Source organism: Podospora bellae-mahoneyi, chromosome 2 (genome assembly GCF_035222275.1).
Source record: "Podospora bellae-mahoneyi strain CBS 112042 chromosome 2, whole genome shotgun sequence".
Taxonomy (NCBI): domain Eukaryota; kingdom Fungi; phylum Ascomycota; class Sordariomycetes; order Sordariales; family Podosporaceae; genus Podospora; species Podospora bellae-mahoneyi.
Genome location: NC_085881.1, coordinates 3606295 through 3627388, shown reverse-complemented (window position 1 = coordinate 3627388; position 21094 = coordinate 3606295). Strand labels below are relative to the sequence as shown.

Sequence of the window (21094 nt, the reverse complement as noted above, 5' to 3'; positions counted from 1 at the left end):
TCAAAGCCGAAAATACGCGTGACACAACAACACTCGTTCAGTCTCCAGCATACACTCGCTTTTCGCAAACAACTCTATTACGAAAAACAGCAACAGCAGGAGAAGAATAGAAGAAGAAAAAAACAACAAAAAAAAACCAACATCATCATCGCGGCTCTGATGGTTTCAACTTAGCTACACCACTACCACCACATTCGTTTTTCACATTCTTCACCCCCCCTTTCCGGTCGCTTTCTCTATTTCGTCGCCAAGAAACAAACCACCACAACATTGATAACAAAGATGATTTCACCAATACGACATACGGCAGCCTTTCTGCTCAGTGGCGCCGCCGTCGCCAACGCCGCCACTTATAGCATCGCGTCCGCTGGTGCGCTTCCCCTTTCTTCAGCTGCCCTGACCTTGACGATACTAACAATTCCCCAGCCGACATCAAACAAACCTCCTCCCTCCTCGCCTGGGACCTCCTCCAATACTACAAAGGCAACCTCACCGGCCAAACCCCCGGCATCCTCCCTGGTCCTCCCCCAGCAGGCGATTACTACTGGTGGGAAGGCGGCGCCATGTGGGGGACCCTGATCGACTACTGGAAATTCACCGGCGACGACAGCTACAACGATCTCATCACCCAAGCCATGCTGTGGCAGGTAGGCCCAGACAAGGACTACATGCCCCCCAACGTCACCGCCTCCCTGGGGAACGACGATCAAGGGTTCTGGGGCATGTCGGCGATGCTGGCCGCGGAAAACAAGTTTCCTGATCCACCAGAGGATGAACCGCAGTGGTTGGCGTTGGCGCAGGCCGTGTTCAACACCCAGGCGAGCCCGGACAGGCACGACGAGACGTGCAACGGGGGGTTGAGGTGGCAGATTCCTTGGTCGAATAATGGGTATAATTACAAGAATAGTTGGTCTCATGACAGCCGGCGGCTCGTCCAGAGGGAACAAGGGGCTAACACGAGACAGGTATCGCAAACGGATGCTTCTTTAACCTGGGCGCGAGACTGGCCCGGTACACGGGCAACACCACGTACGCCGACTGGGCGGAAAAGACATGGGACTGGATGAGAGGAGTCGGGTTCATGGACGAAAAGTACAACATCTACGACGGCGGGCACGTCGAGCACAACTGCACCGACATCAACCGGGCGCAGTTTTCGTACAACAACGGGGTGTTTTTGCTTGGGGCGGCGTACATGTATAATTATGCATGTTTTTCTCTAACCCCTTATTGTGGTTGCTGAAGTCAAAGGTTGGCTAACACGCCCTAGACAAATGGCAGTGACGTTTGGCGCGAACGCCTCGACGGTCTCACCGACGCCACCATCCGCGTTTTCTTCCCCGACAACATTGCTTACGAGGTCGCCTGCGAGGAGCACATGTCTTGCACGACGGATATGCTCAGCTTCAAGGGCTACGTCGCCCGCTGGATGGCCACCGCCACCCAGGTCGCGCCTTTTCTCGCCCCGAAGGTGTTGCCCGTTCTGCAGAACTCAGCCAAGGCGGCTATTGCCAGCTGTGTAGGCGAGAAGAACGGACAGAGAGCCTGTGGGTTTAAGTGGTCCACGGGCACCTTTGACGGGAGCCAGGGGGCGGGGCAGACGATGAATGTCTTGGGGGCCGTGTCGTCGTTGTTGATCGGGCAGAGCAGGCCTCCTGTGACAAACTCGACGGGAGGCACGAGCAAGGGGGATCCGAACGCGGGGAGCCAGAGTGATAACTTCAAGGACAAGTACCTGCCGCCGACGACGGGGGACAAGGCGGGCGCGGGAATATTGACGGTGCTGATATTGGTTAGTGTGGTGGGGACGTTTGGGTGGATGAGCACTGGTGTTTGAGAGGGTGGTTAGATATTGGAAGGCTGTTGTTTTTGTGACGGGGAAATGACAAAATAGGGACCTGGGGGGAATTCGTTCGGGGTTTTTGGTTCGTATGTATGTATTTAGTGTGGGACCGTCTCGCTTTTGGTGTAACTTTATTGCAGTGTCATTTCGTTTGAGAGTGCGATGTTCATGGTTGAGATTGTTGTGTATCTAAATCAGGGCCATATCTCCTTGAAGGTCTTGATAATCTTGCAGGTACTCTTGTGGCCACCTTCTGTCCAGCCTTTAACTTGACACTCCTGTTCTCCCCCATTAGCATCATCATTTCTTATATTCAACAGTGAGAGGCATACCTTGGAACAATACCCCACCCCCCTACACCCCGTACACTTGGCCAGCTCCTCCTCCCTCCCTTCCTTGCCACAACTCCCACACTTCCCCTCCCCCTCCTCAATCACAAACTCCCAATCCTGCCCCACCTCCACCACCTTTTCCAGCTTGCCTGGTATCACCCTCAGCCCGGACTTTCCTTGCCACTCATCCTTGCCCCCGGGGATCACAACCTTGCCTTGCTTCACCTCATCTGAGGAGTCAGTTCTTTTGGCATTTGGCAAGAGGACACAATTTCCCTTTTTGAGACCTAGGGCCTTGAAGTCAACGTCGGAGGCGTGGGGAGAGGCGTGGAGGTCGGACCAAGTCAGGGCGAAGGAGGTGGAGGAGAGGTCCGAGCAGATTAGGGTTGGGCGGGTGAGGGAGAGGTTTTCTTTTATCTCCGCGAGGAGGTAGTATGTTTCTGAGGGGGGTGATGGGGATGCGGCGGTGGAGGGGATGGTGTTGAAGGTTTTGAAGGTGAGGGGAGAGGTGAAATCTGGGGGTGGCATTGTGGGTGAGTTGGCGGGGTGTTGAGAGGGGGAGGAGAGGAGGATGATGAGAGATAGATGAAGTGAGATACGAGAGCTTGGTGGTGTAAGGTGAGGGTGAGGGTGAGGGTGAGGGTGAGGGTGAGGGTGAGGGTGAGGGTGAGGGTGAGGGTGAGGGTGAGGGTGAGGGTGAGGGTGAGTGGTTGAGTGAGATGGTTGAAATGCGGGGAGCGGTCAGCAACTGAAGTTAAACTCACCCCACCTAAACCTTGGCGTTTTCAGGAGGCTTTAGGGGTCAACACCAACATGCTTGTTATAAACACCCCTTAGCTACCTTTCCATTGCAAAATACTGATTTGGGACGCCGTAAACATACATCTCTTACTTTGAACCCTCACCCTCCTCCTCCTCCTCCTCTGCCTCCTCCTCTGCCTCCTCCTCTGCCTCCTCCTCTGCCTCCTCCTGCTCCTCCTCCGCCAAAACCTGCTCATACAAAACATCACTCCTCACACTAAACTTGACCCCCTGCTTCACCTCATCTCCCGAGTGCAACACGGCGTTGTGCTGAAAGACCAACACCCTCCCCGCCTTGCACTCGACATCGTACCTCCTCTTCTCATCCGAGCTAAACAGCGTCGTCGCCCCGCCCACCAACTCAGTACTGTCCGGGTCCTCGGCCGTAGCCTTGCAATCGTTCAAGTAAATATGCACCGTAAGCAACGTCTTGACAAACTGCTCCTTATCCATCGAAGCATAATACGGACTGTCACAATGCGCTATAGTCATCCTCATTAGCACCCATTCGTGTTCCCCTTCCACCCTCATCAGTGTCACTCACGCTGGAAAAAGCCCCCCTTCTCATACCTCAGAAACCTAAGCCGCTCATTCATCCTCCTCATCACCCACCTCCCCCTCCCCCCATCCCCGTACCACTCCCCCCGCCCCGTCACCTTCTTGATCCTCTCCTGCCCCTGTATAACCTCAATCTCCCTCCTCAACCCCTCCACACTCAAACACCGCTCCCAAATCCTGTCCGCGACTTCTTTTGTATCCCAAATGATCCTGTCGCTCCGCCTGTAGCTCGGCTCATAAAGTTCGAATCCTGCGCCCATATTCACCAGCGCCGGGCTCCAGGGTCCGTTGTTTGCGCCAGAGGCGGCGGTCGGGCTATTCAGCGGTACTGATTCCTCTGCGTACTCGATCAGTTGGCCACACTCCGAAGGGGAGAGGACGTTTTCGAGGATGAAGGCTAGCTTCCCCTTGTTTTCGGGGATGGCGGTTGAGGTCCAGTCTAGGGGGTGGAAGGTGATTGGTTTTGCGTCTGGGACGAGGGCCGGGTCGGGGGTGAGGGAGAGGAAAGAGGGGGGGATGTCGACGGGGAGGGAGACGTATTTGATTTGGATGGGCTTGTGGGGTTGGATGTGAGGGTGGGGTGTGTGTTTCTTTTCCTCGGAGGAGGAGGAGGAGAGGAAGGGCCATTTGATGGAGGAGAGCATGGTGACGGACTGGCGGTAAGGGGACTGTTGGGTGAGATGTCTGTAGGTGGTGGTGAACGATGGTGGCTGCTGTGCAGGATAAATATGTCCTGTTGAATGATGAGAAAGGGAGCGGAGAGGGTGAATAGGCCGGTACAAAACTATGTCTACGGTGATGATGTGTTGTTACAACGAGGCGTGGTGGTACTTTGAAACCACGAGGTAGTTGCCTGGGCTCTTGGCAGAGGCGACGCGCCTCATAGGGCTGGTCGGACCCCTGTTCTCAGGATGGTATGGTGTCCCGATTCAGGACTTTTACGAGGTCCAATCCGAGGTGATCTGCCATGAATTCAAAGTCCTGAAGACAATTCGTCTCGTCACTGTTTGTCACAGCCCAGATCAGCATCGTATGAGAAAAGGACAGACACACATACCCACTCGCTCGCTCAAACATGGCTGCCTGAATACTTGAGAGTCTGCCTAAACTCGGCATCTCATATACACGCGCGTCTATGGCATCATGCAGCCGCCTCTAACCCCAAGTTCTTGTATCCCAGCAACCGCTTCGCACTCAACCAAAGTTCAAACGCCTCAAGCTTCAACTCTACCCTCAAGAATCCCAGCCAGGCGGCAAACACCCTGATGGCATTCGGTGGCCAGTACAGACTCCCTCTCTTCTTGATCTCTTCCAGCTGCTCGTAAAACACCGTCCGCATGCAATACCTGGCCAGAATCAGGAACTGTCTGACCGGCCCCTGCTTTGTATGCAAACTCTCATCCAGACTCCTCGTCAAGTCGTTCGTCTTCAGAATCAACAGGATAATTCTCGGCACTTGTCCCAACATCTGCACCAAATCCGCCAGCAAACCCTCTTGCAACGCAGTGCTCATGGTCTTTTGCTCGCTCGCCTCCTTCGGCTTCATCACACCACCCTCATTGGTGTCGCTCACAATCATAAAGTCCCTCCCAGTGATGGCCGAGGCAAACAGAGGGAACTTGTCCTCCCCAATGCCCGCCACCTCGTTGACATACTTCTTCATCCCTTCCATATCCCCATCAATCACTGCCAGCCACATCTTGGCGTAGCTCCTCCTCAAATCCTGGGGGATATCTCTATACAGCCCGTGGTCATAAAGCACAATATCAAAGTTCGGCCCTCTTCTTCTAGTGTCGTTCTTTCGAATGGCGATGTTGCCTCCGTGAGGATCGCAGTGGAGCGGGGCCCCCTCACCAAAAATCATCTCGTTGAATATCCTCGCCAAGGTGGCAGATACCTCGTCTCTGTCGATCCCTTGCGAGTCCATGTAGTCCAAATCATCCAGTCTCTTGCCCGTTTCGCATGCCATAACCAAAATGCGCTTCTTTGCCCAGAGCACATCCGGGATCACCAGCGGCAAAGGCTGTGACAGACTCCCAAAGTACTCCTTTGTCCGTTTCGAGTTCTCAGCCTCGCATTCGAAATTGAGTTCTTGCGGTAATGAAACCTCTACTTCGGAGGATAGCCACTCGAGGTCATATTCAGGAAAGAAGCGCTTCAATGTGGAAAAGGTAAACGAAGTGAGGTTCATGTCGAGTTTGGCCCATTTCTTAAGGGATGGGTGCTGTACTTTGACGGCGACCCTTTGACCAGTTTCCCTGATCGTAGCCATATGGACCTGCGCAAGAGAGGCGGCACCTATCGGCTCGGGGGAGAACTCGGAAAAGTAATCCAAAAGGTCTTGTCCGGTATCGGCTTTGAACATGGCTTGGATCGATTCGAACGAGGAAACGGGGCATCTATCTTGGAGGGGGATGAACGTCGTGGTCCATTCGGGTGGGAGGAGATAGTTCATTGCGCTCTGTTGAAAAAGTCAGGTTAGCCCCTGAATGGTCAGTGAACGACGAACGAAAGGGGGTGCCACAAACCAGATGCTGTCCCAACTTGATGAAGATGCCACCACTCTGCTCTAGAACCTTTAGTGTCCTGTCGGCACATCTCTGGTGGCAGGCTTTGAGCAGAGTTTCCTTTTCTTCTGGCTTCTCCACCTTATCCCGCCGGCCGAGGGTGGTGTAGTAGTCGTTGATGCAGAGTACCAGTGCAGCAGCCACCCTGCCCGTTCTCTCCATCGCTTCATATGAGTTCTTGATATCGTCCCCGAAGGCAAGTAAACTTCCACCAACCGTAGCGGCGGCGGCGGCGACACCACCTCCTGTTGCGGCCAGCACAGCTGACCTCCTGGCTCTCGATCTGCCACCATAGTTATGGTCCTGGCGCCCTCCGTTGTCGCCAGTCTTACTGCCATATCGTCTCGTTGTCGGGCCATTCGCGCGAAGTAGGCTCGGAACCCCTTTTCGAAGTGTTGGAATCGAGTTGCGACACTGGGCGCATGTCCAACCGGCTTGTTGAGCGAAACTCATAGTGGGAACTAGACGCCTCGTGGCGGCGAGAGAGGCTCTCGAGGATAACATTTCGTCGTTTTCGTATATTAAAAGAATCTTATTAAGGCATTAGAGAGAAAAGAGCAAAATCTAGGGAAGGGCGGACCTCTGGGGAGGCGGCATCGGAATTGGCGCAATGCACAGAGAAATTGTTGAGGGCATCGCCTCTTTCACTTTTTAAAAGTGGCCGCGCCGAGGCACGGGCACCTGCCATGTCCAGCATTAATTGGATCGGGTGACCGGTGCCGGCCGGGACAGCCTGGATCTTCATGGGTGATCTGGGTTAGGGTTGAGCGGGACATCATGATGAGAATAGAACAATAAATACTGTCAAATTTTGAGGATTTCAGAAGGCATTAAAAAGTGAGGCTATCTACACAACTGATGCAAGCAAAGCTTTATCTCCAAACTGGGTTCAGATGAACGCGCGAACAGACATCTTGAGTCAACGTGGCAGAGTCCGAGAGTAAAGATGCTGCTGGGTAGAGATGCCCAAAGCTGGCCAATCAGGCACCCCTGTCCCATGCGTGTAAGTGAATGCTTCCCTTTCTGGCTCCACGACAACACACACCATCTTCAAAGAGCGTGCACAAAAACTCTCTGAGATTGCAAAAACTCTTGGAAATATGTCCACCAAATCTTAGTGAAAGCAAGAGCCCGGACAGTCTTCTTGCTCTGCCAGTTTACCAGATTTCCTATAGATTGTGGGACTGGCTGTTTTAAAGCTGTGAACCATTGTGTAAATTGCTGGATGCTGCCCCTATTCTAACATTATGTCCCAGCAGAACCTCCACGAGGTAACAAAAGTATAATGCTCCCAGGTATGTGGGGCCAATATTCATCACATCTTCTGCATTAAGTCGGGGTTGAGGTTATGAGCAAGTAGCGAATATCTTGTGGGGCTATTGGAGAAGAAGACTTTCCCATTCCAGGTATTTCGGGTGATAGAAAGATATTATTAGAATTAACTATCATTCAGATCTATTTGTGAGATATAAGTCGCTGTTATCTTATTCGCAATGTGTATCTCAAAACCCCAAGCCCTATATTAGCCCATGCCATAGACAAACCACATCTCCTTGTCTCTAAGGGCGTTTAGTGGTGTAATTATTGTCCTCTGCACGTGGTTGTCATTAAGCTGGCAGTTGAAGAAAAGGTATATCCTATGGGAAGCGACGTGAAGGCGTCTGCCTAGTTGAAGAGTTTTACAGCCCATTGTTGAACTTCAGATGATTCCGATTTCGGTGATATCTGGCCCATGGAGACACATATGGAAGGAGCGAAAGGCCCCTACAGGTACCCATAGACATGAACAATACGAAGAGTCCGTGCCTTGAAGTGAATACGGACAGGGAGTCGTCAAGAGGAAGATGCCTAACAAGGCCTTGCGTGCCTTATATCTGTCCATTGCTACAGATAGTAGCGCGTGGTAGGAAGGTCCACGTTGTGTAGTCATCAGCTTTCGCTTTCTAGGTACCTTAAGGATAATCAATACTTGCAGGAATTAACACAAAGCAGCTCTTTCCAGGTTGTCTTTGGGGTTCGTTTTGCTTCCTCAGGCGCCCAGACAGGGGTTCTAGGGGATGTTTATGCTCGCATCGTTGTGCGTGTTCAAGTCGCCATACCCCTGCTCTACAGCTCCAAGAGAATATCGTGGACCTCCCCGTCATTATTCTCATTCTCCCCTCACACAATACCACACCGCCGAGCTTCATGCGGAGCCTCACGAACAACTGAGACCCGCGCAGTTCATCAGAACGCTCAGGAGCACTGTCAGCCTTGATAGACGGAATCTCCGCAATTTATTTCATATTTGAGCCATCAAATTTCCTTGTGCTGTCTTCGAACCCTCTCACAACTCACCATCACACTCCCGACCTCACCAACTTCACCATAAACCTCCGATCCGTCAGGAAAGATGTCGATGACAAAGCAGGCCACTAAGATCGCCCAAACCTCCCGGTTGGGTCGTGGCTGTTTTGAGCCTCACGTCTCGTCTCCGCTCCAACCCCTGGTTTTGGACCCCGAGTCGCAGATTGACGAGGACGCCCCGGCTACGACCACTGCTGGCCTCGCTTCTCTGACCGACGAGGCTGAAAATAGCACTGCTGCCCAAACCTCCGGGACCGACGACGACGAGATCGATGAGAAGAAGCTTAATGACGACAAATTCGACGATGACGATGACAAGGACTCTGCCCGTATTCCTCTGGGCGACATTACTCACCTTCTCACCATTCCGGCCAACTCCAAGACTTTTGGCCTGCCCCAAATTGCCCGTCCCACTTCCCACAACTTTGCTCCCAAGAAGGCCCACAAAGTTGCAGAGCAAGGCCCAGAGCCTGAGCCCTCTGGAAAAACCCAGGCTGCCATCGACATTCCTCGCACCCACCGCAATAACGCTGCTTCGAGTTTCAATTTGAGGGTTGAGCTTCCTGAGCAGGACGAGAACACCCAACCTCTCTCGATGCCTCCCCGCCGCCGCTCTGGGCCTTTGGCTCATCGGGCTGGACCTTCGACTCATTATATTCACGTCCCATCTTTCGTCATCAACGACGGATCCCCCGATCACGCCGAGATGGCTCGCCAGTGGGTTCTCGAGTACCGCAAGGAAATTCAAGAGTGCGAGGAATGGAATGCCGAGTCTCGCAAGCTCATGTCCATGAGAGGCACTCCTCGTGGTCGCCGACTCGTCAAGAAGTCTGGCCGCATCAGCTCCAGCCCTCTTTTCAAGAGCGAGACCAAGACGAAGTTTGGCTTTGACCTTGGTGAGCAGGAACAGAAACTGGACTTTGAGATCTTTGTCGACGAGGACTGCGAGCCCATCACCTCCACTGCTGCTAAGAAGTGGAAGATAAAGGCTGTCGCTGCTGTAGTCGAGGACACAGACTCAATATCCGACTTTCAGTTGCCTTCTCCCATCTTCTAGGACTCGTCTCTCCTCAACGCCTCCACTCCTGCCAATTAAGTCAGCAGCAATTTCCACTCCCTATCCAACATAGAGAGGCATACGAAACTCACCCAAGGACGCTACACACATCAAACGACACGAGTTACGGTTATGCAAGTTATGCAGTTACGCTCTTCTATTGTTTTCTTTTTGATTTTCCCATTCTTATAATTTTTGCGACACGCGCCGGATGCGCATGACAAGGACACGGCGTTTTGGGGGGTAGTCATCTGCGGTACGGAAATCGGGTCAATTGTTCATCGTTTTTCTTTCTCTGGTTTCGACGGATGGGGTTACGCGGTTCCTTAATCGTCAATCGGCTGTCATCAAGTCTCGGCTTCATGAGTGGCCTATAGCCTAGGATAGGCTCCATCGCAAAGGGTTTACGCTTCTTGTTTCTGCCGCCAACCAACATACACAACGTTAGTAGCGTGGTTTGATAGGCGATGGGGTCTGGAGGATGAAATATACACAGGTTACTTCTGTCTTGTTGTGCGATGATTTTTTTTTCTTTTTTTTCTTTTGGCCGATTGTGTCGTCGTCGTATGTATGTGTTCAGCGTGCCTGAAGTCAGTCTTGAGGCTTTCAACAAGCCATCGGCATCTCAAATCTCGATCAAATCGATCAAATCACACTCTCCAACGGCTCTTAACTTGGCTTTAAAGTGACATGTGGGCAAGTGACGAAGAAGTCGGACCATTGCCAAGTGATGAGCAGCCACCCACGCAGACAAAACCCGCAAGTGGAAACTTCCATCCGCTCCCAAAGCTCCAACAATCGAAAGATGTCGTTGACCATAGAGCCAAGACATTGGCGCCACCAGCCAGTCGGCTGGGGCAGATCGGCACTTGAGACCCCACCCGCTACCCTAGGGCGGGGCTGCAGGGGCCGGTGACAGGGCCTCGCTGGGCTCTCTGGGGTCTGTGATGTAATTGACGTCATTGTGATGTCCTCCAGCTTCATATTCCGCCAAAGCACACTCCTGTCGAGGTATTTAGAGGTCTCCTGTTTTTAATTCTGTTCTTCCCAATCAGTTCACCAGACCAATCAATCAATCAAGCAATTCAAAATAAGCACTAACTCAAAAGACTTTGTCTCACGACAACAATCACCACATCAAGTAAGCTGCTTGAACTCTCAAGAGTTTGAAGCACATGTGCTGACCCCCATCAGAAAACACACACAAACACAACCAACATGACTCAATCCAAGGCCGACAAGATCGAAGAGGTCCGCCAGAACCTCCCCCTCCCGCAGATGCCCCCCAAGGCCTCCGACTGGCAGTCCGCCGACGCTAGCAAGACCAGCGTCGGCAGTGGTCGTTTTTCGAGCGATGTTTCAACCGGTCCCGGTTCCACAGCTGGACTGAGGGAGCCTGCGACCAAGGCTTCGGAGGATATTGATATGAGTGGAATTGGTCGTCAGGGCAAGGATGGTCTGAGCGAGCCTCCCAAGGATGCTCGGTCAAAGTAAATGGGAGAATGATGGGATTTGTTTTTAGCGATGTGTACTGCATAATGATTATGAGGACATGGTGGTGGGCATGATGGCTGCCGCCGCTGAATATAAAATAATTTGAAGTTACACTACTAGACTTTGACAGAATATTGTGATGTGTTGAATTGATGTTGTTGATACCTGCCGAAACGTCACCGCTGTATCCTCCATTTGAAGATATTGGATTCAACTTCCAGATTCCACGTGCAGCATGTCCATACACTTACTTCCCTTGCTCGCTTCTCCGGTTACGCTGTTGAAGTCCAAATCAGGTGTTGAAAGAGCACACATAAACCTTCAAACGGTGTAAACCTGGCGCGAGTAAGTAGCCCAGTGGAGGAGACACCACTGTCTAGAATCTGCACGTCTCCCACGGGTGGCCTTGACCTATTTGCCACATCATCTTGAATTGGAACTGTCATCACAAGACAGGTAAGATATCTTCCTCCTAGACAGCTATCCGTCGCCCAATTTCTTATCACTAGAAGCCTTGCCGCTCTCATCGGATCCTGGCCGGCGTAGTCTTAGATGTAGACAGTGTTTACATTATCACAGCCATCGGAATAGTCGTCTCCGTTACCGTTGTTCTAAGAGTTGCGATTGAAGAGGGAGGTGAGGCGGTATACGTATGGCTTGTTGCCCGTTTTCATGATCAAGAAAGCCCCTCAGCCGAACAGTCACGCTCATTGCACCCCGGGTCCCTGGGTGGTATATGAGCGTGCAATGGGTTGAGAGACACTGAGTGTGACGCGAGGGCACGGATTGGGAAAAGTAGACAAGCAAGCGGTGACCCAATGAAGTGGAATACCTTGGCCCAAATTGCTGCAAGTCCAAAGTCAGGGGTATCCTCCGCACGGACCATATCAAGGTCCAAGAATAGGGGCAAGTCAACAAACACACTGTAAAATGGACGAATTGATCGCGTCCTTTGTAAAATGTAGCTGTTTGTTCAAAATATATGTATGTTCCTTACAGAAATACACATGGTGGCAATATCCTTCCATGATTCTCCTGTAGAGGTAACGACCTTTATAACGCAAGAACCCAGATTCAGTGGCAATTACTCAAAGCTGCCCGTCTGGGCACCTAGCTTGTTGATCATGGACCATGTGTGACCAAGCCTTCTGAGCTACATGGCAAAGTCTTAAAGACATGGAAGATTCTTGAAAGATGGAGATAAGCCCTACAAACCGAGCCCGAGGTCCAGTTAATGGCGGCCATGGTACGAAATCTGGTGCTTAATGGAAACGCTTGTTCGTCGGCAATGTAATGCAAGGTAGGTAAGGTAAAGTGGCTTGTGACTGTGTATGAAACTCAGAACTTGAAGTTGAAAGCAAGTATCGATGACCTCCACGGCTCTGCGTAATCTCCTCTGTCACACCCGCCATCTAAACCCCGCGGTCGACCCCCGCCGACGACCCCCACCGATGACCCCTGACGACCCCGAGATATCTCGGCGACGACAACCTCCAAGCCCTAGCCTCGGCCGCAATCAAAACCCGGCGGCGGCATGATGGTGCGGCTCATATTGAGAGCACCCACAGACCGCATCGTGGGTCCCACAAAGGGTATAAAGTCTCTTCCTTCTCCCTCAGTCGCTGCTTTCTTTTCCTGAACCAAACACAACGCAACAAAGACATCTACCTGCGAACTCAACAGCCTCCCGCCACCACTACTTAGCTTTCCCACTGGCTTACCTTACCCTCCATCTTTCGATTTATCCCCTTCGATGATCTTGACAACTTATCTTGTTACCTCAACAGGCTGGAGATATCTTCCTGGCTTCCTTGCATCCGTGGTCTTGACAACACGACCACCCAAAGGTCCCCATCGGCCGACAATCTCCATCACCACCCAAGGGAACTCAGGCTTGATTGACGATCTATCGCGAGCTCGAGCTGTGTTTCCATCATCGTCGCCATCATCAAGGTACGTACATGACAGTCGAAAATAATTGCACACGTCTAACAGATCGACTCGACAGCACCCCGGTATTATTCCGCTTTGCTCCAAGAAACCAATACCGACGACTCTGCTACACGCAGAAAACGAGTTCGATACATTCGTTGTCCCTGTTCCATCACTCTGAGGTGGGCAGCCCATTCGGTAAGTAAACCGCCTTCGAGTTGTGCCCGACCAACCTCTACTTTCAGTGCTCCCTTCCTTCCGCCCCCCTCAACGAGCAGTGCTCCTGCCATCCCTGCTCGTCTTGTTCCTACCGCACGCGCGTACCTTCCTTCATACCAACCCTCTCGTTGCCTAGCCTGACCGAGCTCGCGAGTGGCCGCCTCTAAGAAGCTTGCACTCCCCACTTTGCCTGCTTACCTCTCCACAACATTCTCTCGTTCTTCGATCTCTCCCACTCTGCGCCAACCTCCTGTCTCTGTTCAACCCAAAGCGTCTAGTCAAACGATCCGTCGGGATCTTGTCATATCAATTGCCTTTGTAACCATCTTTCAGATCGCTATTATCGATCGGTTGTCGTGAGCAACGTTTTGTCCTACTTGACAGGGCACGACTTTTCGATTGGATCGACTCCATCACTCGTTACAGAGCCGGCTAGGTCACTCGTTCGCTCAAATATCACGACTCCTTCAAGGATCATACGGGCATCTAGTCATCATGTCGATCGACAAAGAGAACAAGAAGACCTCAGAGGAGCTGGCGGAAGAGGCCGCTATCCAGCAGGCCATGATGGTGAAGTTCTCTGCTCCTATTGTCATGCGATATACTGCTAACTAGTTATCTGCAGGCGGATTTGGGAATCGGCCGCCTGGACGAACTTCCCGTCGATGACGGCGAGTTGGCAGCCATGAATAAAAAGAAGGGAGGCGGAAAGAATGGCCGACATGGTCGGGGTGACCGGGGCGACCGCGAGCCCAGACAAGAGTATATTCGTCGGCCCCAAATCCAGAATGATGCGCTTGTAGCGAGGGGCGCGAAGATGTCGAATGTTTGGCAGGGTATGATCTCTCATCCAAAGTTGATAGAATGGTAGATGCTGACATTTCGTCAGATGCCATTGCGTCCGGCGTCTTCGAGGATGATGACGCTGCCGCGGTCAAAGGGCTTGCTGATCTAGGAGGTCCTCGCCTTCACGAGCTGAAGGCAGAGGCCAAGAGAAAGGCGACGGTTTTGCTGAAATATCAGGAGAGCCAGAGCCGCAAGTGGGTCACATTTTGCCAGTTATTGTGTCAAGAAGAAGCCCTAGTGCTAACCATACTGTATAGTAACCTTCATCCCTATGCGATCCGAAGTCAGATGTCTCCGGCCCAGGAGCCACATCACTCGTTTTCGCACGTTCAGCAAATTGTCAAGAGCGGGTCGCCGTTCGTAAGCAACCGCAACCGCAAGCAGAAGATGTCCAGCTCCAGAAATGCCGGTCCATCCCGGCTCCCATCAGCGTCTGTCCACCTCCGGCAGCCGTCAGAGTCTGCTCCCCTTCGCCAATCGGTTTCGAGCCCGTTCCCAGGCCCCTCCAAGATTGTGCAGCAAGCTCCTAGACACGTCCCAGTCCCGCCATCCCAATATGGTGGCCACCAACATGTCGCCAACCCTCCCCACATGGTCGCTCGGGCAGAGGTTCTCCTCAACCCACCTGGAAGAAATCAGCCGTTGCCTGCCATTGTCTTCTTGACAGTGGCTCCAGCTCCCACACTGGGCTTCTGCATGATGTTTGCCGAAAACAAACTATTCGTTCAGTTCACCATTGCCGAATATCAGGACTTTGTCTCAAGCGACCTGACCCTCTCTCTTCATTTTGGACAGAACGTTCTGTATTTCGGCCTGACTTTCAGTACCGCTGGTGAGCTTGAGAGTTTTCTCAAAGTTTTGAGAGGCCTCAAAGCTGGCAAATATGCCGTGGGGGCTTTTGAAACCTCTGGGCAGAAGCCTGCCCCAGAGCCATCGGTTGCCCTCAAGCCATCGATTGCACCTCAGCCGCCGGTTACTCCAGCAAACGCTGCTCCCGCGAACGAAAACACCATTGTGATTCGTTTACCCCCGGTCAAGCCACAAGCTAGCGCGTCCAATAACAGGGCGGTGCAGTACGCTTCTCGGTTCATCACGGGCGAAGCCAGCAGCACGCGCCAACACGATGACGAGTCGGAGCTCAAAGCGACACAAGGTGTCCTTATCAATGTCGAGGGGAAGGACACCAGTCCGGTCCTACAGTGTGGAAGTTCGGAGGCATCGGCACTGCTCTCGACCTTGGAGCCATACAGCAACGAAGATGCCTTGGAGGTGGCGCCTGCTGTGACTTCGCGCGGCCACGACATCAGCAGAACCAGCACGCCGGTAGAGAATGATGCTTTGACACGCGAAACAGTCAGGCTATCAGTGCCTGATGCAGTTGCCATGCTCCGAAACATGCTCACGGCTTTTCTCAGGAAGAAGGCTGGCGGGAAGACCAAGCGGGAGATTACCGCAACTGTTGAAGGTATCCGCGAAGCATTCATCGATGTGGTCTGCCAGGACCACACCAAGTCCGAGCGAAAAGAGGTAGTCGCACAGATAGAGGACTATCTCAACTCCTCTGCAGTGGCGTTTGTCAAGCCCCGTCGTCTTCAGTATACGAATGAAGAGATGATGGCCATGAAGGACTCCCAGGTCCAACCCCCGGCCTGGTTGGCAGATGTCCCGTATCTACACGGCAAAGATGGGGCTCCCACACTCCCTGTTGACGGTATTGACACGAAGGAGTACATCCGGAAGTCCATCATTGGTATGGACTGGGTGTTGGGGAAAGCAGAGTCATCCGCTGCCACAACTCAAAAGCAGCCTATGACTATCGCCAAAACGGAGTCGTCCGTGGCCGTGGAGGACATTTCACCGCAGGCATCAGCTGCCGCCTTGAAGCCAGTCCAGGCCCCTGTGAAGCCCATGGCTGAATATCGAAAACCCGATGCTGGACTTGGTGCCTCACGGTGGTCCTCGACCATGGATGCCCCCATTCAAAACAGAAATGCTTTCACGGGACTCCCGTACGAAAAGCGCTGGAAAGAGGGTAGCTATTTCCACGACCTCGCTCAGCTTGACCCAGAGACCAGGATTGACGAGGCTGAGAACCTGGAGGACTTTTTCTTTCCGGGTTCGCGTGCTGTTGGGGACCGTGCCGGAGCGCTTGCGACTTTGCAGCCGTCTGCCCGCGATTTGGGCAGTGACACCCAGGTGGGCGATCTTGATCGCCGAATGTCACGGCTCACTCTTGAGTCACCGGCAGGGTCACGAGCGACCTCGTGCTCTACCGTGCGTAGAGACGCGTTCGAGCAGGGATCACAACTGATCCTCATCGAAGAGCCAACTCCGCCGTTGAACGCGGCCGCGCGGACGTTCACACCGACTGCTCGTGCATTCGTGCCTGCAGCGGTTACACCACCGCCCGCAAACACGCGCAGATCATCCAGTGCGTCGACTTTGGGCGGCCTTGGAGCGTCCCGTCATGCCAGTAGAGCCGCGCTGCCGACTGCAGGCCGCTTTAAGTTTCACCTTCCCAAGTGAATTGGCACGGTTCCCACCTTGGGATAGAGGAGATGGAGCTGACATATGATTAATATCGGTGCTATTTGGAGTAGCACAGAAGATTTCCATGGGAGCATATTCGTAAGACTAAGAGCGCGGCGGAAAGCGTTGTGAAGGGATTTGCTAGTTGTTTCGAGAAGGCGTCTGGAGTCTGGAGGAGTTTGCTCATCCGCAATGGGATCTTGGGTTCGGATATCAACCACTACTTGGCAGCATGGGCTGCGTGAGTGTTCTTGCTTTAGGATCTGCAGAGGCACTCGATTGAGACAGATGAAGATGATTCTTCGTTCTGAATTATAGCGATGTCCATTCTGACTCTGAAGTGAAGAATTGAAGTGACTGACTGTGGATGTTAGGATTCAGCAAGACTGAGTGACTGTGTGGTCACAATGTCCTTCATTTCAAGTTTGATATCTACATTGACGACGAGGAGACAGGTCCCCACGTCACATCATCCGCGCTCCCGATCTGAATTACGTCCCCCTGATAGAGAACCAGATTCTCACTGATCTGCCTACCGTTGGGTATATCGTTAAAATCGGCCCTCTCCTCCCCCTTTTCCACACTGTCGACTAACCCAGCAGCCAAATGTCTCCTTGCCAGCCTTTGCCGCAAAACCGGCTCGGGCGCGGAGATGAAGATCTTGATGTCCAGTAACGGCGGGATGGATGACCAGGGTGGTTTGTTGAGCATGATATCTTTTTTATCCATCTGATCATCAGCATTTTAAGCAAGGAAAGGGAGGCGGGTGTGAGGGAAAATGGACGGGGGGCCTACAATTCCCCTCGATAACCACTATCCTGTGCGTCGGTAGGATTTCGATGGCGTTCTCGACCGGGTCTTTGAGGGCGTGGTCGAAGCTGGGGGCGTAGATGGGGGATGTGGAGGGGGTGATGGGTTCGGCGAGGGATCGGACGAGGGAGAGGAAGGCGGGGCCGTTGAAGGTTGGTTCTGAGCCGCGGTATTTATGGGCGCTGGCTGGGTCGGGGAAGGTGTCGAGGGTGGAGCGGGGGTGGTGGTAGCCGTCTAGGGGGAGGAAGGTTGTTGTTTGGGGGAGAAGGGCGTTGAGGGAGGTGGTGAGGAGGGTTGAGAGGGTGGTTTTGCCTGGGGGGAGAGGGAAAAATGTTAGTGAGGAGCTTGGGGGTTGTTGGAGAACATGGGGAGGTTTACCGGAGCCGGGAGGGCCGGAGATGCCGATTACTTTTTGGGACGGTTAGTTTGATGGGGGTGTGTGAGATGGGGAGGAGGAAGGGGACTTACACAGCCGACGGTTGGAGGGTGTTGACTTGAATTTGGCTTGGGCGAGGGAGACGATTTGGGCGAGATGCTTGTCCATTGCGGTAATGGCGTACAAAACAACTCCACTTGGGGAAGTGTGGTATAATTCAAGGTGTAAGTGAAAGGTGCCGACGGGAAGTGTAGTTTGTGCTTCGGAGTCGCTTGAGGATTGGGTTCAGAGCAAGCAATGCAGCAGCTGCAAACTCGCATGCAAATGCCGAGTTTTTGTCAGTTTACACCACATTCGAAAACTAGAAAAAAAAACACAGTTACAATATGAACGTTACAAAGCCCCAGCTTTCCAAACAGTTGTCGTTGAAGACGAAGTTGAACTCGCCGGTGCGGGGACAGCAGCTATCGGGGGGAATCGCCGGAGCGGAGGTTCAAAGCGGTGACTCCGCCACGGCGCCGTTGCCGAAAAGCTCCATCCATCAACCTCACCTGTCAACTTTTACAATTCACTCACTTGACTCGCCCAGAATCTCAACTTTTGTTCTCACAGCAATCTCACACTCAAAATATCTACAATTAATCAGACCTCTTCAAGTTGCTCTCACCAAATTTTTATCCTCCAGCACCTTCAGCGGAGTTGCCCGCATCCCAAAATGGCAGACGACCTCCTCTTCAACCTCAACCTAGGCTCCTCCTCCGACTCCGACCCTGAAGACCTCGCCTCCTGCCCCGCCAAACAACCCGTCTCCCGAGCTGACCGCTCCGCTCTCTCACAGTCAGCGTTTGCAGCCCTGAAAAAAGAATATATCCCCCGAGTCGAGAACGGTGATGTATGCCCCTCACCCCCCCCATCCCACCCCCATCAGAACAAGTTACTAATCACCGCAACACAGCTATGGACTCAAATCCCTCTCCCTCTCACCCCCGAACCAGACGCCAACCGCGGCGGTCTAATCAGCAAATCCCAAGCCCAAGACTTGCTGCACGCAGTGGAGGAGTTGTATTTCTACCGACGCTACTCCGACGGGATAGGGTTTGTAAAAAAGATAATGGCTGACGGGGGAGAGCAGAAAATAGACCTGGAGACGAGGGAGCTACTGCGCAAGTATGAGGGGAGATGTAAATCAAAACTGGAGTCGTCACAATGATATACCACATCAACCAGGATTCAAGAAACCCAGCGAACAAAAAGACAACAGTCATGAAAAGCATGAATCATGATCATAAAAGAAGCTAGGAAGGCAAACTACTAGGCAAACAAGGGTCTAACCAATTAAACCAGCACAGCGGAGAGTGTCCATTTCATTTCCCATTCTTTTTCTTCATCTTCTTCACCACCATCTTCCTCCTCTATCTCCTCAAACGCGAAAGCACACCGCAACCAGTTCTATAAACTGTCTAATGCTCCTCTTTTGTAAAGCAAGCCCTCTAAAACAAAACGTCTATCCGTGTAGACAATACAAAGAAAGGCATGAAAATCAAAAATCAACATCGGGGTATTTTTTTCCCAAAACTCCTTTTGAATGAAGAAACGCACAGAGTGACAAAAGGAGAGGTAAAAGCTGGGAAAAGCAAAGAAAAAAACAACCCCTTGATGATGTTACAGTTGCGAAAATGCTCAGAAGTAAAAGAAGCCCCGACGCCAAAGCTCCAGCCCAGTGTAATAAATCCCCTCTATCCTGCGGCCACCGTTTTGATAGTGTGAAATAAGACCCTTTTTCCGTAACCAGCCCCGTGGTGTAGGGCAAAACATGCTAGTGGTGGTGATGAGACCCCCGGAATGACGTCTTTGTCCTGAAGGCGTTGTTCCCAGTTGATGGTCCCTTGTTGTTGTGCTTCTTGTTCGTCGGGCTTTGTTGGTGGTTGCGCCGAGTCACACTCTTTCAATTGCTCCGTTTTCTCCCGATGACAGCGGTCATCCACGTTGAAGGCGATGTTGCTATTTTCGTCATCGCCGGTGCTGCTGTCGTGCTCACCATCAACTTCAATATCGTTGCAGTCGACGGTAGCCTCCTAAGCAGCCATGCGGATGTTGACGGCCTGGGCTTGGATGAGCATCATCTTCTCCCGCTGCTGCTCCTCGGCGAACACCCTCCTGCTCATGGCAAGCACAGCCTCGAACCCTTCCTTGCCCCTGGCAGCGTTGTCGCGAAACCTCTTGACGAGCGCGTCCTCCATGCTGTTCTTAATCTTCTGCCACCCGCCGCACAGAGCGGTGATCTTGGCCGCCTGCTCGAAGGATGTCTGATGGTCATTGAGTGGTCTGTAGACAACCGTCTCCTGAACGTTGAGAAGGTTGTTCCATGTGATATTCTCCGAGACCATGGTGACGGTCCTCTGCTTTGGGTCGACATAGGACGTCTCAAAAACTTGTTGATCCTCCATGCCGGCGCCCAGGATCTTCTTCAAGATCTCAGGCATGCTCTGCTTGCAGGTGATGAGGCGTTCTGTGCGCAGGATGCCAGTCTCGGGGTCGACGGTCCGGCTGATGGTGTCGACGGCGAGAACGTGGGTGGACTTGTCGTTCCATGGGCAGTATTTCCGCCAGTTGGCGGTTGATACCTCCTCCCAGGAGTAGTTGAAGGTTTCTGTGTTGGAAAAGACCTTCATTTTGTCGGTGTTTTCTTGAGGATGTGCTCTCAGTCAGAGAGTGGTTTTCCGTTTGTTGGTTGGGCGTCTAAAGGATCGCCGACCGTACCGAATCTCCGATTTTCGCGATCGCGTGCGAGAAGGGGGGGGGTTGGTGAACGCCGCGCAGAAAGAGGGAGGGTAAAAAAGCAATTGAAGGTTGTTGCGAAACAACGAATTTGACAATCGACCTTTCGCGTTGTCAAGTATCAAGTGAATAAATGCTCCGTCGTGCTGTATTTCGTTTTCTGGTTTGTTTCAAATGCGCAAAGACCCGTTCGCTCTGTGGCACATGCAAAAACAAATGGCAGAGGCAAAAAGATATGAGGCAGAAAAATTATTGGTAAGATGGAGCCGAAGGGAGGAGGTAGATGGGGGGGGGGGCCCGGAATTTGCGGGCTTTTTTTTAACACCTGAAGATTTTCTTTCTGGGACTGGCCGATAAGAGGAGCGTCTCCCCCGTCCCGGTCCCTGCTCGGCACTGACAGGCACTGACAGGCACAAGCAGGCGCAAAATCTTAGAGGGAGAGGAGGGGGGCGATGCATCCCTGTCATACCCAAGAGGAGAGCGATGATGAAAAGAATCGGAACGGTGCGGGGACCGTCGACCGTTCTCGAACCCAATCGGCCCAATGGGAATGCCGAGCGTTTACCCCCACGTTTCCAAGCGGTAACAACGGATATGTCATTTTGC

The 21094-nt window shown here is 52.6% G+C and overlaps 11 protein-coding genes across 11 annotated transcripts; 6 read left to right on the top strand and 5 right to left on the bottom strand.

Annotated features, from left to right (window-relative positions):
- Positions 1 to 282: 282 nt before the first annotated feature.
- On the top strand, positions 283 to 1837 carry QC761_0042130 (uncharacterized protein; the record flags this gene model as incomplete). The annotated part of the gene is made up of 4 exons (XM_062872370.1): positions 283 to 370; positions 427 to 906; positions 966 to 1207; positions 1271 to 1837. 4 exons carry the CDS (start codon positions 283 to 285, stop codon positions 1835 to 1837), a joined length of 1377 nt encoding a protein of 458 aa, XP_062735350.1.
- A 200-nt stretch (positions 1838 to 2037) lies between these two features.
- On the bottom strand, positions 2038 to 2703 carry QC761_209870 (uncharacterized protein; the record flags this gene model as incomplete). Its single annotated transcript, XM_062876727.1, has 2 exons — positions 2038 to 2121; positions 2176 to 2703. 2 exons carry the CDS (start codon positions 2701 to 2703, stop codon positions 2038 to 2040), a joined length of 612 nt encoding a protein of 203 aa, XP_062735349.1.
- Positions 2704 to 3063: 360 nt separating this feature from the next.
- QC761_209860 (uncharacterized protein) lies at positions 3064 to 4178 on the bottom strand (the record flags this gene model as incomplete). Its single annotated transcript, XM_062876726.1, has 2 exons — positions 3064 to 3458; positions 3521 to 4178. 2 exons carry the CDS (start codon positions 4176 to 4178, stop codon positions 3064 to 3066), a joined length of 1053 nt encoding a protein of 350 aa, XP_062735348.1.
- Positions 4179 to 4675: 497 nt separating this feature from the next.
- Positions 4676 to 6758, bottom strand: QC761_209850 (uncharacterized protein; the record flags this gene model as incomplete). The annotated part of the gene is made up of 2 exons (XM_062876725.1): positions 6063 to 6758; positions 4676 to 5995 (listed from the first exon to the last, which is right to left on the bottom strand). Exons 1-2 carry the CDS (start codon positions 6603 to 6605, stop codon positions 4676 to 4678), a joined length of 1863 nt encoding a protein of 620 aa, XP_062735347.1. The 5' UTR covers positions 6606 to 6758.
- Positions 6759 to 8499: 1741 nt separating this feature from the next.
- Positions 8500 to 9504, top strand: QC761_209845 (uncharacterized protein; the record flags this gene model as incomplete). The annotated part of the gene is made up of 1 exon (XM_062876724.1): positions 8500 to 9504. The coding sequence occupies one exon, from the start codon at positions 8500 to 8502 to the stop codon at positions 9502 to 9504; it is 1005 nt and encodes a 334-aa protein (XP_062735346.1).
- Positions 9505 to 10471: 967 nt separating this feature from the next.
- QC761_209840 (uncharacterized protein) lies at positions 10472 to 11139 on the top strand (the record flags this gene model as incomplete). The annotated part of the gene is made up of 3 exons (XM_062876723.1): positions 10472 to 10532; positions 10560 to 10645; positions 10699 to 11139. The coding sequence occupies 3 exons, from the start codon at positions 10472 to 10474 to the stop codon at positions 10996 to 10998; spliced, it is 447 nt and encodes a 148-aa protein (XP_062735345.1). The 3' UTR covers positions 10999 to 11139.
- Positions 11140 to 12673: 1534 nt separating this feature from the next.
- Positions 12674 to 13316, top strand: QC761_0042070 (uncharacterized protein; the record flags this gene model as incomplete). The annotated part of the gene is made up of 2 exons (XM_062872369.1): positions 12674 to 12951; positions 13286 to 13316. Exons 1-2 carry the CDS (start codon positions 12752 to 12754, stop codon positions 13314 to 13316), a joined length of 231 nt encoding a protein of 76 aa, XP_062735344.1. The 5' UTR covers positions 12674 to 12751.
- A 328-nt stretch (positions 13317 to 13644) lies between these two features.
- QC761_209830 (uncharacterized protein) lies at positions 13645 to 16860 on the top strand (the record flags this gene model as incomplete). The annotated part of the gene is made up of 4 exons (XM_062876722.1): positions 13645 to 13719; positions 13775 to 13985; positions 14039 to 14189; positions 14253 to 16860. The coding sequence occupies 4 exons, from the start codon at positions 13645 to 13647 to the stop codon at positions 16519 to 16521; spliced, it is 2706 nt and encodes a 901-aa protein (XP_062735343.1). The 3' UTR covers positions 16522 to 16860.
- QC761_209820 (uncharacterized protein) lies at positions 16814 to 17878 on the bottom strand (the record flags this gene model as incomplete). The annotated part of the gene is made up of 4 exons (XM_062876721.1): positions 16814 to 17240; positions 17320 to 17646; positions 17713 to 17742; positions 17803 to 17878. The coding sequence occupies 4 exons, from the start codon at positions 17876 to 17878 to the stop codon at positions 16957 to 16959; spliced, it is 717 nt and encodes a 238-aa protein (XP_062735342.1). The 3' UTR covers positions 16814 to 16956.
- Positions 17821 to 18926, top strand: QC761_209815 (uncharacterized protein). The gene is made up of 2 exons (XM_062876720.1): positions 17821 to 18602; positions 18666 to 18926. The coding sequence occupies exons 1-2, from the start codon at positions 18426 to 18428 to the stop codon at positions 18918 to 18920; spliced, it is 432 nt and encodes a 143-aa protein (XP_062735341.1). The 5' UTR covers positions 17821 to 18425; the 3' UTR covers positions 18921 to 18926.
- An 859-nt stretch (positions 18927 to 19785) lies between these two features.
- UPS2 (Phospholipid metabolism protein) lies at positions 19786 to 20382 on the bottom strand (the record flags this gene model as incomplete). Its single annotated transcript, XM_062876719.1, has 1 exon — positions 19786 to 20382. The coding sequence occupies one exon, from the start codon at positions 20380 to 20382 to the stop codon at positions 19786 to 19788; it is 597 nt and encodes a 198-aa protein (XP_062735340.1).
- Positions 20383 to 21094: the final 712 nt, after the last annotated feature.